Source organism: Pteropus alecto, unplaced genomic scaffold, assembly GCF_000325575.1.
Source record: "Pteropus alecto unplaced genomic scaffold, ASM32557v1 scaffold75, whole genome shotgun sequence".
Taxonomy (NCBI): Eukaryota; Metazoa; Chordata; class Mammalia; order Chiroptera; family Pteropodidae; genus Pteropus; species Pteropus alecto.
In genome coordinates this window covers 31,859,970-31,877,342 of record NW_006440638.1, presented here as the reverse complement: position 1 = coordinate 31,877,342, position 17,373 = coordinate 31,859,970, and the positions used below count along the sequence as shown (strand labels likewise).

General features: G+C 46.0%; 1 protein-coding gene across 1 annotated transcript; it reads right to left on the bottom strand.

Annotated features, from left to right (window-relative positions):
* Positions 1 to 4,456: 4,456 nt before the first annotated feature.
* Positions 4,457 to 11,588, bottom strand: LOC102891546 (histone H1oo). The gene is made up of 5 exons (XM_006917680.1): positions 11,498 to 11,588; positions 7,884 to 8,143; positions 5,944 to 6,184; positions 5,013 to 5,077; positions 4,457 to 4,708 (listed from the first exon to the last, which is right to left on the bottom strand). Exons 1-5 carry the CDS (start codon positions 11,586 to 11,588, stop codon positions 4,457 to 4,459), a joined length of 909 nt encoding a protein of 302 aa, XP_006917742.1.
* Positions 11,589 to 17,373: the final 5,785 nt, after the last annotated feature.

Here is a 17,373-nt window from a genome sequence, read left to right as displayed (position 1 = left end):
TAAGATGGCAATACTCATATCAGACAAACTAGACTTTAAAACAAAAAATGTAAAAAAAGCACAAAGAAGGACATTGCATAATCATAGTCATTCCAAGAAAAGGATATGACAATTATAAATATCTAAACACCCAACATAGGAGCACCTAAATATATAATACCCACTCACATCAAAGGATAGATCATTCAGACAGAAAGTTAATAATGGCCTTAAATGTCACTTTAGACAAGATCCACTTAATAGACATTTATAGACCATTTCTTCCCCAAACTGCAGAATATATATATTTTTTCAAGTGCACATGGAACATTCTCCAGGATAGATCACATATTAGGCCACAAAACAAGCCTCAATAAATTCAAGATTGAAATCAATCATATCAAGCATCTTTTCTGATCAGAATAGCATGCAACTAGATATCAATAAGAAAAAAGTGGGAGAAACACAAACATGTGGAGACTAAACAACATGCTACTAAACAGCCAATGGATTAAAGAGGGAATCAAGCACGAAATCAAAAACTATCCTGAAACAAATGAAAATTGAAACACAACTTTTCAAAATTTAAGGGATGCAGCAAAAGCCATTCTAAGAGGGAAGTTAATAGCAATACCGGCCTACCTCAAGAACCAAGAAAAATCCCAAATTAACAATCTAACTCTACACCCAAAGGAAGTAGAAAAAACAAATAAAACCCATAGTAAACAGAATGAAAGGAATAGTTAAGGTCAGAGTGGAAATAAACAAATAGAAATTAAGAATACAATAAAAAAGATCAATAAAACTAAGACCTGTTTTTTTAAAAGATAAATAAAATTGACAAACCTTTAGCCAAACTCATCAAGAATAAAAGAGAAGCCAAATAAATAAAATCATAAATAAAAAAAGAGAAGTTACAACCGACACCACAAAAATAGAATCATTAAAGAATGTTAAAATTATATGCCAACGAATTCAACGATCTAGAAGAAATGTATAAATTTCTAGAAGTATATAAACTTCCAAGACTGAACCCAGCAGAAATACAAAATCTAAACAGACCTACTACTAGCAATGAAATTAAAGCAGTAATGGTAATAATTTGAAAAACTTCCAACAAATAAAACTCCAGGATGGGTCAGCTTCACAGGTGAATTCTATCAAACAAAGAAGATAATACCTATCTTAAACTATTTCAAAAAATTAAAAGGGAAAGAATGCTTCCAAACTCATTCTATGAAGCCAGCATTACCCTGATACCAAAACCAAAGACATTACAAAAAAAATTACAGGCCAATATCCTCGGTGAATATAGTTGCGGAAATTTTCAACAAATTATTAGCAAACCAGATTCAACAATACATTAAAAGGATTATACACCACGACCACATAGGATTCATCCCAGGGGTGCAAGGATAGTTTAACATCAGTAAATCAATCAATGTGACACATCGACATTCACGAATTAAAGGTTAAAAATCATAAGATCATCTCAGATGCAGAAAAAAAAAAGGACAAAACACTTTTATGATAAAAACTCTCAGCAAAGTGGGTATAGAAGGAACATATATCAACATAATAAAGGAGCATATCTCAATATAATATATATATGACAAACCCACAGATAATATCATACTCAATGGTGAAAAGCTAAAAACTTTTCCTCTAAGATTAGGAACAAGACAAGGATGCCCACTATTACCTCTCCTGTTCAACATAGTGTTGGAAGTCCTAGCTGGAGCAATCAGACAAAAAGAAATAAAAGGCATAAGAAATGAAAAGGAAGTAAAACTCATTATTTGGAGAGGAAATGATACTATTTATTAAGAACCCTAAAGATTTCACCAAAAAACTATTAGAACTGATAAATGAATTCAGTAAGGTAGCAAGATACAAAGTTAATATTCAGAAATTGGTTGTATTTTTATACAACAATAGTGAACTATCTTAAAAAGAAATTAAGAAAACAATCCCATTTACAACTACATCAAAAAGAATGAAATATCTAGGCATAAATTTAACCAAGGAGGTAAAAGACTTGTACTTGGAAAATTATAAGCCATTGAAGAAAGAAATTGAAGAAGATACAAATTGAAGAATACACATGCTCATGGATAGGAAGAATTCACATTTTTAAAATGTCCATACTACCGAAAGCAATCTATAGATTCAATGCAATCTCTATCAAAATACCAATGGCATTTTTCACAGAACTAGAACAAATAATCTTAAAATTTGTATGGAACCACAAAAGACCCCAAATAGACAAGGTAATCTTGAGAAAAAAGAAAAAAAGTTGGAGGTATCACACTACCTAACTTCAAACTATACTACAAGGCTATAGTAATCAAAACAGCAAGGTACTGGCATAAAAATAGACATATAGATCAATAGAATAGAAGAGAGCCCCCAAATAAATCCATGCCTACATGGTCAATTAATCTTTGACAAAGGAAGCAAGAATACACAATTGGGTAAAGACAATCTCTTCAATAAATGATGTTGAGAAAATTGGACAGATACATGCAAAAAAATGAAACTAGACCACTTTCTTAACTACATTGTAGTTAAGGATAAACTCAAAATAAATTAAAGACTTAAAAGTTTAAGACCTGAAATTATAAAACACCTAGAAGAAAACATAAGCAGTAAACTCTTTGACATCGGTCTTAGCAATATATTTTTTTTAAATATGTCTCTTTGGGTAAGGGAAACAAAAGAAAAAATAAACAAATAGGACTACATCAAACTAAAAAGTTTTTGCACAGTGATGGAAACCATTAACAAAATGAAAACAGCCAACAGAATGAGAGAAGTTATTCTCCAATGATATATTTGATAAGGGTTTAATATTTAAAGTATATAAGAAACTCACACACCAAAAACTCCCCAAACAATCCGATTAAAAAATGGACAGAGGATGTGACTAAACATTTACCCAAGGAGGACATACAGATGGCCAAAATATATGAAAAGATGCTCAACATCACTAATCTTCAGAGAAATGCAAATGGAAACCATCAAGTTTTGGGTGAGGATGTGTAGAAAAAGGAATCCTCGTGCCCTATTGGTAGAAATGTAAATTGGTGCAGCCACCATGGGAAACGATTCCTCAAAAAATCAAAAATAGAACTACCAAATGACCCAGCAAATTCCATTTCTGGGTATCTATCTGAAAAAATCCAAAACACTAATTCAAAAAGATATACATGCCCCTAAGTTCATTGCAGCATTTACAATAACCAATAAATGTTCATCAATAGATGAGTGGATAAAGAAGTGGTACATACATACAATGGAATATCACTCAACCATAAAAAATGAAATCTTGCCATTTTCAACAATATGAATGGACCTAGAGGATATTATGCTAAGTGAAATAAGTCAGAGGAAGACAAATACTATATGATTTCACTTATATGTGGAACCTAAAAAAACAAAACAAATGAAAAAAAGTAGAAACGGACCCACAGATATATAGAAGAAGCTAATAGTTGCTAATGGGGGGTGGGTGGGAGGTGGGAATTACACACATACACACACACATGAAATAGAAGCTGCCAGTCTCCTAAGATCTGGGCCTAGATACTATCATAATGTCAATTCCACTGTATTCTATTGGTCAAGCAATCACAGAGCCCAGATTCAAAGCGTAGGGACATAGATTCCACCTCTCCATGGGAAGAGTATCACAGAAGTTTTTAAAGCACCCCAGGTTCACATCCCGTAACTGTCCTCCCTCATTGGATTGTAGCCGCATGGGCTTCCCTGCAGCTCTTTGAGCCTGCCAAGCGTGTTTCCACCTCAGGGCCTTTGAACTTTCTCTTCCTTCTGTTGATGAGCGCAGGGCCCACAGTCATGCTCAGAAACTAGCCGTAGAATGGTCTCTGACTCCTCTCAGCTCCTCTAATCTCTCCTCTCCACGGCTAGAGGGCTCTTTCTCAAAATACACCACATCAGTCTCTCCTGCCTATAACCCTATCTGGCTCCCCACGGACCCCAAGAGAAAGTCTACCTTCCCTAGTCTGCCCCTCAAAACCTTCCCGTCCCATCCTCCATGGCCCAGTGGCTCATGCCACTCCTCCCACCACCCTCTCAAAGCCACAAATCCCCTTCTTTTCACAACACCATATGCTGGGCCCTCTGCCTGCAATGCCCTTCCCCTCATCTGTCTGGCAATTCCTGCTCATTTTTTAAGACCAAAAGCTACCTCCTCCAGGAAGCAGTCCCAGATCTCAGGCTGGGTTAAACACCTCTCCTGTGCCCTTGATATTGTACAGTCTGTCTTCCCCAGGTGGGAGCTCCTATCTGGGCCCTAGCCCCAACAGACAAATCCTTGGGCCTCAGCCTCCTCCCATACCAATTTGTGAGGTGAAAAAAATCTTTATTGATAAATAAGTTACAGTGAAATAAATAGAGTGATGGTTTGATGGGGAATAAAAACTCCAGCAGAATATTAGTCCCTCTCCTCCCGCCTCTAGCTCTTGACTTCTGCCTTCTTACTGGCCCCTTTGGAGGAAGAGGTCTTGGTGGGCATGCTGGGCCTCCTCGGGCCCTTGGGGACCTCTGTCTTCCTGGCCAGTGGTGCTGGCGCCGTCTTGGACCCACTGCCCTTAGGAGGAGCAGCAGCTTTGGCTTTTAGCCCTTCCCCAGCCCCCTGGGCGGCAGCCTCTTTAGGGACCTTGTTCCCCATCTTCTTTTTGGCCAGGGAAGCATCACCATTCTCGCCCTGTAAGAAAGCAAACCAAGGAGCAAGGCGACAGAGCTGGGCAGGGTAGGACACAGAGCTCAGAGCCCACGAGCATATGGTCGAAATCCCAGCTCTGGGTGGCTTTGACCTTGCCTCTCTAAGCCTCAGTCTCTTATCTGCAAAATGGGAATGGTGATCCTCAGGGGCTGGAGAGGAGGAGAAACTGAATTGCGCTTTCTAGGAAAATAAATGACCCCCTTCCCTGGCTGACCTTTCCAGGAGCTGAGTGGCAGACACCCAAACTCTGGCTGACCCAGACCAAGGAAGTCAAGCAGGCACCTACCTTGGTGACTGTGGGTTTTGAACTCTGACTCCCAGCTTTGGTTTTCCTGTGGGCCTTGGCATCTGCTGGAAGGTAGGGGAGAGTATGTGAGAAAGACTCCTTTCAGGAGGAGCTGCTGGTGGGCAGGAAGGTTCAGGGGCTCTGGAGCCCCATCCTGCCCAGGGCCCCAGTCTTCACCCTCACTCTGACATGTATAGGCTATATGACCTGGGAAAAGTCATTTAGCTTCTGAGCCTGGGCGCCCTGGTCTGCAAACTGGGGAAAACAGTATCTCCCTCATGGGATGTTCGGAGGACTAACTGGACTGTAGATGATCATACCTCACTCTGAGCCAAGCACCAGGGCAGACCTGCTCTGTGCCTACCCACAGCAGAGGCACGTTACAGGTTTGTTAGTCTCTAGTCTTTAGCCCATCCTCTACATGGCAGCTGGATTCATTTTTAAAAATACCTCAGACCCTAGCTGCCTAGCTGCCCCCTGTTCAGAGTCGATCCATGGCTCCTCATTGTCCTCCAGAATAAAGTCCAGACTCCCACCTGTCTTTTGTGGCTGCCACTTCCCCCTCCCACACTGCACTCACAGAACTACTTCCTCAAAAGCTCCACCTTCTTCATGCCTCCAGGCTTTTGCACAGGCTGCTCTCCTGCCTAGCATACCTCTTCCAGGAAGGCTTCCCTGACCCCTCTCAGAGATGAATCAGGCTCTTCCTCCTCACCCCCCACCCACCTCCATCCAGTGTCCACCTCCATCCAGTGTCCACCTCCATCCAGTGTCCACCTCCATCCCTGCTCTGTCCTTCTAGGTCAAGTCTAATTCTCAGGCCACATTTACCAGATGAGGAAATCTCCACCCCACCTAGAGCTGGCCCCTCCATGCCACCTCATATCCGGTGGCTGCCCACACACTCCACTCACCTCTTTCATACACCTACCTGGGCTATTTCTTCTGCCTTTGACCTTTGACTTCCCATGGAGCTCACTGGCACCAGGAGGGGCATTTGTGGCCTTGTCTGGCAGTTGGGGGGCCTTCCTGGCCTTGTCTACTCTTGTCTCTCTGTCCTTGGTCTGGCCACCTTTCTTGGGGGCCTCCTCCTTGGCTTCGCCGGGTCTCCTGGGGGCAGTCATGGTGGTTGTCTTTCTGGGCTGGATTTTTTTGGTGTGCTTGGGAACTAACTGTCAGAAGAGACAAGGAGGTGGGAATGAAAGCCATAGTTTTGGGTGTCTTAAGACACTATACCCTATATTGGCTTGGAGGAAGGCTCCATTCAAAAAGGAAGGTGAAGGAGGTGGTCAGTGGAGAAGACAAGACCACGTACCAGATGCCTGCCAAATGCCTGCTCCCAATAACACATTCAGCCCTTCCACTGAGCTGTGAGGGAAAGCTGTTGTCATTTAGGAGCTAGGGGACCTGAGTCCCCCAGGTTCCCCCAAGGTGCTCTTCCTGCTTCCTGAGGGTACAGACACATTCCCCCCACCCCTGGAAGCCTCAAAGCCAGGCTTCTGGGAGCAAACTGCACACACCGTGAGGCCTGACCTCATTCTCTGAGGGGCTAAGCTATAACCCTCCTTTGGCTTCCTCCCTGCCCACACCTGCCCATGACCTGTGGCTCTGACTCCCCCTCTGACTCCCTCTTCCCGGCAAAACCTGCCTCACCTCACACCTCCACCTCTCTACTCTCCCTGCCTCACCTTTTATGCCCCTCAGTGGAACATGGGCTTCAAGGTCAGAGAACCCAGAGCTCACAACTTCCTCCAGCCCTTCCCAGCTGTGCAACTTGGCAAAGTCTTCTGTCCCCAATGGCCTCAGTCTTCCCGTCTTTATAATGGGGCAATCAGGGAGGGTGTGAGCATCAAGAGATGTGAGGGTCCCTGGCAAACGAATGGTCCCTGCCCCTCTAGAGCCCGCTTCTGATGATGTCACTCCCCCACTCCTGAGCCCTCATGGCTCCCCAATACCCACACAGACCAGAAATAGCCCCCACTCCCAGCACAGACCCATGCCTAACTCCGCCGTGCCCTAGGGCCCCTTCCTTGCCTCCCATCCCCTCAGCTCACTTTCCTGACAGGCCCTGCAGCCTAATCCAGCTACACGCGCCCCCACGCACCCCTCTCTTGCTCTCCTTCACGCTACCTTATGCACCGGGCCTCGCCACAGCTTGTGTCCAGGCTCTGACCCACACCCAGGAGTTCTATGAAGGTGGGACTTCTTGTACTCAGCCACTAGTTACCACCTGGTAGGTTGAGAATGTTCCACAGTATTCCATGACAGTTGTCAGTGCAACTGCTACTTGCAGTGATAAGACAGACCCCATGTCTGGGTCCAAGACATTTCCCTGATGACAGCTGGCCGTCACAATGCTGGGGTTCAATTTTGTGACAAACTGGCCCTCAGCTCTGGGTGACCCGGGACAGGTCTGCTCTAGGACCCTCCCCTTTGAAAGAGGAGGATGTGGTGTCTCAGGGAGGTGCCGCCCCTGCTTTGGAGTCAGAGAGCATGGGGAACAAACCCCAACTTTGTGACCTTCTAGAGCCCGAGGTTGGGCTGCTTGGTCTTCTAAGGAATTCCAGGAAGGGGCTGTGGGCAGAAGGGAACATAGCTGAGAGGGTCCCTGGTCACAGAACACACCCGACAGGGATGGAGGTGGACACAGCAGGGTGACCAGAGCCGTGTGTGGGCTCAGACGGGGCACATAAACCAGTGCTCCCAGAGGGGAGAGTATCTCTGAGTAGACACAGGAAGAACAAGAAGACAGTGGGGAAAAAGGCCTTCCGGCAGGGGAATAGCACACAGAAGTCAAGAAGAGAGCTGAGCCTCTCTCATCCTTCTGTTTCCTCTCCCCCACCCCACCCCACCCCCCACCAGCAGGCTCACTTTGAAGCTTCCAGTGGCCCCCCTGGCCTTGGAGTTGGTGGGCCTGACGAGGAGGCCACGTTGCATGCCAGTGTCCAGGGCCCGCTTCAGCAGGTACTTGAGCCGGATGGCATCTACCGTAGGGTACTTTCGCAGGATGTACACCTTGATGGCGACCACTGAGGTGCCCCGGCGCTGCTCTCCCGCCTGCAGTGCCTCCAGCACCATGCGCAGCATGGGTGGGTGACGGCGTGGTGCTTGGATGCCACTATGGCTTGGGCCTACGGATGGACAGCAGGACATCATCCAGCGCCCAAACCACCCTCAGGCCCAACTTACAACAAACATGCTGGGCAAAGCATGCACCAGGTACAGGCCAGGCCCGACAGCGGGTGGGCAAAGGGCCTGAGGGATCAAATACACTCTTAAGTCAGTGTCACTGAACAGTGGCCTGTGAGCAGTCTAAGGGGAGGCAGGGGCACGCTGCTCGGCGAGCCACTGTCTTCCAGTGCCTGGAGTGGGGCTGGGCACACACCAGTCACTCCATGAGGTCTCATCGAAAGAATTAAATGTTTCTTTTAAAAAACAACCCTAAATCGGGTCAGTTGTCTAGATCTAACTACCAGTTTACAGGGAATCCAGGGGCTCTTTGAAAGGGGCACGGGAGTGAATTTAGCAAAAACCAGACTGTGAGGACTTCTCCAGGACACACAACCTGCTACAAATAAACAAGGAGGAAAAGTAGGAGGGGTCCCCAGAGATGAACGATTCTGGAGAGAGACCTTTCAGTCAAATGCAAAATGGGGTCCTTGCTCAGACTCGGACATAATTTGAGCAAACCAACTGAAAAAAAAAAAAAAGGCAGCTAGGTAAATGTGAACACTGGAAATATTTGAGTGTGTCAAGGATGATATTGTTTTAGATGTGCTAATGGTATTGCAGTTATTTGGTAAGAGGTTCTTATTTTTTAAAGATAAATACTGGACTATTTACAGATGAAATGATAGCTCTAGAACTTGCCTTGAAACCCAGTACGTGAAACAAGAGTGGCCACAAACTGCTAACTGTTGAAGTTGGATGGTGGGTGCTGAGGGCAGGGTGAGATTTGTCACTGTACCACTCCGTCTACTTTTGTATCCGTTTGAAAGTTTTCATAATAAAAAGTTACAAAGTAAATCCACTCCTAAGTAAATACCCAAGAAAATATATTTTGTCCCCTGCAAACATTTGTACACAAAAGCTTATAGCATTATTTATAATAGCCACAAAGTAGAAACAACCCAACTGTCCATAAACTAATGAATGGATAAACAAAATGTGGTATAGCCATAAAATGGAATATTATCCAGCCAACAGAGGAATGAAATGCTTTCTGGAAATCACTATGCTGCATGAAAGAAGACAGTTACAAAAAGTCACATATTGTGCCATTTCATTTATATGAACTGCCCTGGATAGGCAAATCACAGAGACAGAAAGTAGATTAGTGGTTGCCAGGAGCTGGGAGCAAGTGCGGGGTGGGGGGAGTGACTGCTGGTGTATACAGGTTTTCATTTTGAGGTGATGAAAATATTCTAAAATTGACTGGAAATGATACACAACTGTGAATGTACAAAAAGTCATTGTATGCTTTAAATGGGTGAATTTTATGTGAACGGTATGTGAGTTATTGAGATATCTCAATAAGCTGTTATAAAAAAAGTTACAAGAGAATAGGATCAAAGGTGAGTGGGAGAAAGTATGAGAAGTTATCAGTCACCATAAGGTGCATAGAAGTGGTTTACATATGAAAACTGATTTAAACATGGTGATTAGAAATGTTGACTTCTGATCAACTTGTAAAAATTAAAGACGAGAAAGGAATCAATTGGCTAAAAAAACATATTTTAAAAAAATAGTAGGAAAAACACTACCCACAAACTTGAGATCTTGAGCAAAATTGTAAAGATACCTAATCCAATTCAACCTCTGCTGCTTCCTGGCCAGGAAGGGCCCAGTGTCTGGGAATATTTATTTTGGGGCTAAAGCCTGTGAATCAGTAGAGTCCCGGGTCTGTCACCCCGAGGACCTTGGGAGTTTTGCCCTCTTCTCTGGGCTCAGTCTTCCCATCTGTACAGTAGGCTGGGGCCTCTACAGAGGTCCAAACCCTCCCAGCTGCAGTGTTAGAGAGTTCCCAGAGGAGTCTTTGGCCCTGGCCTGGGGTGACAGCTCTAACCCCTCTCCTGTCTCCCCCAAACCATGTTCTGTTCCAGGGAGCCACCCCCAAGTCTCCTCCCTCCCCAGACCCTCCAGCTAGATTCAGCTCCTTGTTTGATAGTTATTCAATGCCTGCCGTATACCAGGATGTCTGGAACAGAACTCACACCTCCCTGACCCCTGCCCTTTGTCTTCTCCTTCCAAGAAATGGCACCTCCCCCCATACCTACCCAGACACCCAAGCAAGAACCCAAGGGACGCCCTAGACCTCCCCTCCCCTCCCCTTTACCACTACACCCACTCCACCGTTTCTTCTAGGCTTCTCTTCCTCCATTCTGGCCTCTCCTCTCCATCCCCAGGCCTCCAGCCTCCTCCCTGCTGCATCTTTTCCCTTCCAACCATTCTTCTCACTGCATCTCACATCCCTCCCCTTCCTGTTGCCTTCAGTTTAAGAGCCGACACACCTGACCAAGGCCTAGGAGGCTCAGTCTGATTGGCCCCTGCCCCCCCTCTCACCGCTGTTCTCCCCAACTCTGCCCCTAGCCAGAAGGAAGATGTTCAGCTCCCCAAACGCTCTGTCAGCACTCCCACCTCTGGGCTTTTGCCTGTGCTGTTCCCTCTGTCTGGGTGGTCTTTCTCTTTCAAGGTCACTTTGGCAGCTTTCACTCAATGTTCAAGGTTCTAACAGCACTGTAATTAGAACACCTGCCCTGAGTTCCCAAGCCAGAATGAACAGCTCCGCCCTGTGCTTATCAAGGCACCTGGAATCCACCCCTTCTTCTCCAAAGGATCCTTTGCAAATACTCAGTACACTTTCCCTGACTCATTCTCTTTCTCCTGGGTGAGGTTTAATCCTCCTTCAGGGGTCACCTCCTCTAGGGAGTATTCCTTGGCCTCCCAGAGTGGGTTAAGCCCTCTAGGTTCCTGTCATTAAAGCATATGCAACTTCATCAAATGACATCTACTGATGAGGTGGGCTTGCCCATCATCAGACTGGGAACTCCTGTAGGGAATGAACTGGGTCTGTTTGCTTCAGTGGACCCCATATCCAGAAAAACCCCAAGACATTGTTAACTGAAAATTGGCATGCAGCCTTAAATCCAAAGCCCAGTCCTATATCAAACGTGCGTTACTCTAGAACCTCCAGCTAGCAGCCCTGCAGCTGCCCCTGGGCTGTAGCCCTCCCTGACAGGAAATGGGCTCCAGCTGGGGATGCCAGCTCTGACCGCTTCGCCTGAGCTGGGCTAGCCTCAGCTCTCAGCCTTACCTGGCCTCTGGCATCAGCTCTCCTGCCAAATGAGCAGTTGAACTCAATGGCCTCTAGGATAGGTGCCCAGGCCAGGCTGGAGCAGGAGGAGGAGGGTGGGAGGAGGAAGGGTCCTGGACACTCAAGGAATGAGCTTGCAGAGATGAGGGAGGAGCTGCCTCTCCTTGCTCACCTGGCTTTTCAGTCCCAGACCACCTAGACATGGAGGTTGAAGAGGCCAAAGAGGTCGAGGTGTCGCTGGAAGCCATACTCCCGGGAGCCATTTTAGAGGCAAAGGCAGATGCAGATGTGAGGCTACTAGGCCTGCCTGCTGGTCTTATACACCAGCGGCCTGGCCCCGTGATTCCAATTAAGCCCTGATTGGGCTGGGAGGCTCTGAGCTGCTGATTGGGGCGGGAGGGCTGAAATGGGGCCTGCAGCCCTGCCATGTATGCTAACACCCCAGCTCAGTCACCCACTCCTGTGTGATGTTGGATGAGTTCTCTGGGTCTCAGCCCCTGTGGTGAAATGATGAGGGCCGAGATGTTTAGTCCCTCTTGCACCCTCTGCTCACCAGGGGCTGGAGATGTTGACGGGGAATTGGGCACACCTGGGTTGTGGGGTGGCCACGGAGGCCCTCCAATTCTGCTGCCCCAGCATCCTCTCCTGTTCCCTGGCCATTGCTGGCTTCAGTTTCTCAAGAAGTAGCAATTGAAGGCCGGCCAGTAGGGTTTGCCTGGAGCGGACACCTCCAGGTCCACCTGTGGGCATCCTTTTTTTTTTTTTTTTAAGAAGAAATCCTTAAGAGATGAAAGAGTAATTTTAAAATAAAATTGATTAGCAAAAATCTCCATAAATAAGAAAATGGACAAAAATTATAAATAGGCAACTCACTACAAAGTTGATAAACACAGGAAAATATTTTCAATCTCATTGGCTTTCGGGGAAATTCAAATCAAAACAATGATGAGATACTACTATTTTTCCATCAAAATGGCAAAAACCGAAGACAAAGTATTGGCAAGGATTGAGGGAACTGGATGCAGAGACCCTCACTGCCTCTGCCAAGGGCGTAAATGGTGGTGCAGCCCACTTGGGAAAGGTTTTCCCTTGAGCTCAGCAACTCCACTTCTCTGTTCTAGAAATGCATTAGATGGAAAAGAAAGTAAAATAGAACTAACTTCCAAGTGAATCACTTGGGGCCTGGCTAAATTACTCCCTTGCTGTAGAATACTCTGCAGCCATTTAAAATGATAAGGTGGATTACAACAAGGATGAGGTTGTATTTCACACCCAGTATAATGACTAATATTTAAATATCTATTAATGCTGAGTGCCCAGGACACGAAGAAATGCATAACTGCTTGGAGGGTAAGTTGGAAGCCACTTTAGAAAGCAATTCAGTGACATCTAATACAGTTAAAGATGGACTTGTGCTGTATCCCACCCATGTCACTCTAGGATGAATCTCAGAGAACTCTTACACTGATACACAAGGATGCCCATTGCAATCTTAGCAAAACTTCAAAATAACCTAAATGCCAATCAGGAGGAGAGTGGACAAATAAACTGTGGTCTATTCACGTGGTGGAAGAGTACATAGCAGTGAAAAGGAAGGAGCCAGAATATATATGAGGAATATGGCCCCACTTCTGAAAAGATAAAACCGTGTGTGTGTGTGTGTGTGTGTGTGTGTGTGTGTGTGTGTGTGTGTGTGATGAAGGCATGGAAAGTCTGAAAGGATTCATACGCAGGTGATAGCAGAAGTTACCTCTGAGCAGAGCATAGGATTTGGAGTCAATGGGTTTAAAACATTTGCATTTTTCTCTGTAGTCTCTTTATTTTGGGTTTTTCCCCGGAGACTATCCATTACCAAAGCTCTGGACTGAGGGAGGCAGTGGCCATTATAGTGTTTTAAAGTGAAATCAGATATCACTCCTTTGTCTAGCACCCTTCATATCTTCCCATTGCCCAGGGGTTAAAGTTTGACCTCTTCAGTCTGGCTTTTGGAGCCTCCTGTCCCTGGAACCTCATAGACTCTCCACATATTTGCTCTTAGGATGGGCTGGGTGCTGAGATCTGAGCTTTGCCCATTGTGTTTCTGCCGAATATGTGTTATACCGAAGCAAAAATGGCCCCATTTTTTCACCCCAGCCCATATCTATGCCCATTTGCAATGTAACTTTACATCTCTTTGCATACTCCTTAAATCTGTGCTGGCCTTGTGACTTGCTTTGACCAATGGAATATGGTGGAATTGATATTATGCTAATCCCACTGTCATGTGAACAAGCCCTGGCTAGCCTACTGGATGCTGAGAGAACTGTGGACCAGCCACCCCTGTCACCCAGCCAATAGCTGGCCAACCAGCCAACACTCCAGTTAACCACATATGTTTGAATCAGCCCACTGGAGATCAATCAAGCTTGGTCTGGATCAATAGAGCTGCCTGGCTGACCCACAGAGTTGTGAGGAACAATACATGCTGTGTTGATTTTGGAGCTGTTTGTCACACAGCATAAGCTAACCAATACATGCGGCCTAGAAGACCCTTTTTTACCTCACCTACCTTCTCTGGAATGTTTCCCAGTCATCTTTTTGGCCTTAATGTAGGCATCACTTCCTCAGACAAGCCCTCCCTGACTCCTAGGAAGTTACAGGCCCCTCCTGCTTGCCAGCAGCCCCTGGACTTGCTGTCTGGGAGCTTCCAGCACCCCAAATTATAACTCTACTATTGTCTGCTGTAGTAGCCCTTGAGCTCTGGTGGTGGAGGGTAATGGGGGCAAGCAGGGCTGTGTCTTATTCCTGGTGGTATCCCTGCTGCCTGGCACAGAGTAGGTGCTCAGCATCCATTGCTGTGAAAGCCCCAGTGTCAAAACCCAGCTTGGCTGAGTGCAGGGATGCCTGAAAACCATCTGTGGAAACCATGCTAAAGCAAGAGATGAGATGAAGCAAGAGGCACATTGAAGCTGGTGCAAATGGGGGCAGCAGTTTTGATCACATTGTAGGATTGAGAAATAGAAAAAGACTCAGCAATACAAACATTCCCACGAGCTTCATCTGAAACCCTGCTCCTGGGCTGTGCCAGGATAGAGGTTTGCATTTGGAGGGAGGAAGTTCTAAAATGTGCTGCGTGATCTAAAAATTCTTCCAGAGGATTGCCTTTTTACAGGGAAATGATGATTGTGACTATCAGCCTGCTGGAGAGAGGACAGGCGGCTTGGTGTACTTACATGACTCTTTTACTGAGGCCTGTATGATATTTAAGTTCTGCCAAAAACTTTTACTGTCTTGGAACACTGAATGGGGGTCTCCTACATTCTGATAGTTCTGAAGGTTACAGTTCACAATTTTCTGAAGCGGTGAGATGGCGCCTGTTTTATATAACTCTAGCACCTGTAGCATCAGGATATTTGTGTGACTTTAGGTCAATACATGCACAGAAGTCAGGGTAGAAATAATAATAGCAGCCATGTTCAATGTCCATGAAAATATTTTACATTCACTATTTTATTTACACATGAAGAAGCTAAAGTTCAGAGAGGACCCGTGCCAGATCTTCCCAAGTCCAAACGCTGGGCTGAAACCTGGAAGCCCTCTGTTGCTAGTTAATTAACCAGCTGTAACTCCAAAATAACAGTGGCTTAAACAAGAAACCATGAGACCATTCTCTCATGAAACTCTTCAAAAACAACTTGTGGAGGGTTGGTAAGGCAGCATGGGAAACCCAGGCTCCTGCTTTTTTGATGCTCTGCTATTCTCTGCCCACAGATTCTACCTCATGATCCAAGATAACTGCTGCAGCTCTGGTCATCGTGACTACATTCCAGACATTAGGAAAGAAAGAAGAAAGAAAGTGGAAGACACCTCCATTCTCTGAAATGCACGGCTCAGAGATTACACACATCTCTTCTGATTATACTTCATTGGCCAAACCTTAATGTCATGCCACCACAGAGATTAATGTCATGCACGGCTCAGAGATTACACACATCTCTTCTGATTATATTTCATTGGCCAAACCTTAATGTCATGCAAGAGAAGCAAGAGATGTGATCTGGTACTGGGTGGCTAGCTGCCAGCTAGATTTTGGGGTAATATTACTAAAAGAAAGAAAGGGAGGTATGTTGGGGCAGTTAGCGCTTGCTTCCCTCTTTCCTGAGACCCCTCCATTATTTTAATGTCTTCCTCCCACCACAGCAAGGGCTGCTTCTTTGAACTTGGTTCACATCTCTGGGACAGGAACTCATCTTTATTGAATGCCTACTATGCACTGCATTTTTTGTATCAATATTCTCATTAGTCCCTTTAGACAATTCTACCAACTGGGATGATTCTCCCCTTTAAGTTCAGAAACTTGATCCGAGAATGCACAGCTGGAAAAGGCACCCGCTGTCTCCTTGGGGGCACTTTGGGGTGTCAGGAGTACATGTCTCTACTGAGGGGCAGGGTGGCAGGCTGCTATCAGATCCTGTTGCTTTGGAGTATAGGGTGTTGTTCATACTCTCTGCAAGACCGGAGGTGAGAGAGCTCTGTGGCCCTGAGGCTGGCCATGTCATAGCCTAGGGACCGATTTCCTCCAATCCATCTCTGGAGTCCCCAGCGCATCCTGGCCTAGGGTCTGCTTCCTTAGATTGGGTTGAGTGGAGATACAATTATAAACAACAGGCATTCCATAAACCTGTTGGAGACCTGGAGCCTGGAGATGAGGTGAGTAATAACCTCTCCCCAGCCTAAGTCAGCAGCTTTTTGCCTTTATATATGGCAAGTGTCCCATATGTGGCTGTCAAATTAATTGTAAATTAAGGAGGTAAAGAGGCTTTCCTCTCTACCAGAAAAAAAAAAGAGAGAATATTGTGGTTTTAGAGTACTTTTTTTCTCTGGATTTGAGGCTGAGACAAATATACCACTCCTCAGAATAAATGGACTGGGGTGGGGGAATGAGGGGACAGGGCCGCCTGCAAGGCAGGGCAGCTAAAATGCCACTGTCATGCCTGGCCCAACATAGCATCTGAAATGAAAAATGAGACCTGCAAGACCAACCTTGGGAAACTTCTTCCCTGTGCACAGTGTGGAAGAGCAGCCTGTTCTAGCCGGATGTCACTGACTCCTAGCCCACCCTCTCTGGGCTGCTGTTGGTCCTGCCCACCCTGCCCTCCGCCCTCCTCCTTCTAGTAACAACCCCCCGGTTTCCTTTGGTCTCCTTTCTGTCCCCACTCTCAGACCATTTGTTTTTTGTAGAGTTAATCTTGGGCTGCAGGGACAATCAGGTGACACAGTCCTGGTCAATCAGAGGATGAATCTGCATCTGAGCCTGGTGATAGGCTTAGGGGCAATCAAGTGACCTAAGCCTGGCCAATGAGAGCCCTACTTGGGCACTTTGCTGGAACTGACGGGAAAGGGAAGCCCATTTTTTGCAGGGCTTGCTGAGTCTGGAACATCCGGCGGCTATTTCTGCCACCTCTTGGAAACAGTAAGCCTGTGCAGAGGAACATATAGCTGCAAGGGGAGACACGGAAGCCTGATAACGTCTTCTGAGCACCTGTAGCCAGCTGTGCCTGAAGTCCTGGGCTTTTTGTTTGTGGGAGCCAATAATTTTTCCCTATTGTTTCAGCCCTATTGAGTTGGATTTCTTGTCACTTGTAGCCAAAGGAATCCTGACTGACATTACCCAGGGAGGCAGAGTAAAGAGGGACAACTTTCGGATCCTAGCTATTACCAGCCCAGCCCCCCATGGCACTAAGGATCTTCCATCTCTGACTCCTTTCAACCTTCCCACCTTGGAGGATGAGGGTAACTCTTGGGAGGTATATATCCATCTTGTTCCTCTTGTAGATGGGGTGCCCAGCAAGGCCAGCTCTGAAGCCCCAGTAATGCCAAAAGTCTCCCACTGTTCTGTGTGCCAGGAAGCAGGCTGGCCGCATAGTCTACAATCTCATCTAATCTCTTCAAGATCTGTTTTAAGATTCCCTTTTGCAGATAAGGAGGCTCAGAGAGGTGACAAAACTTGCTTGCAGTTTCACAGGTCACCTGGGTCTCTGTGACTCCAAAGTTGGGGCCTTTCCCATT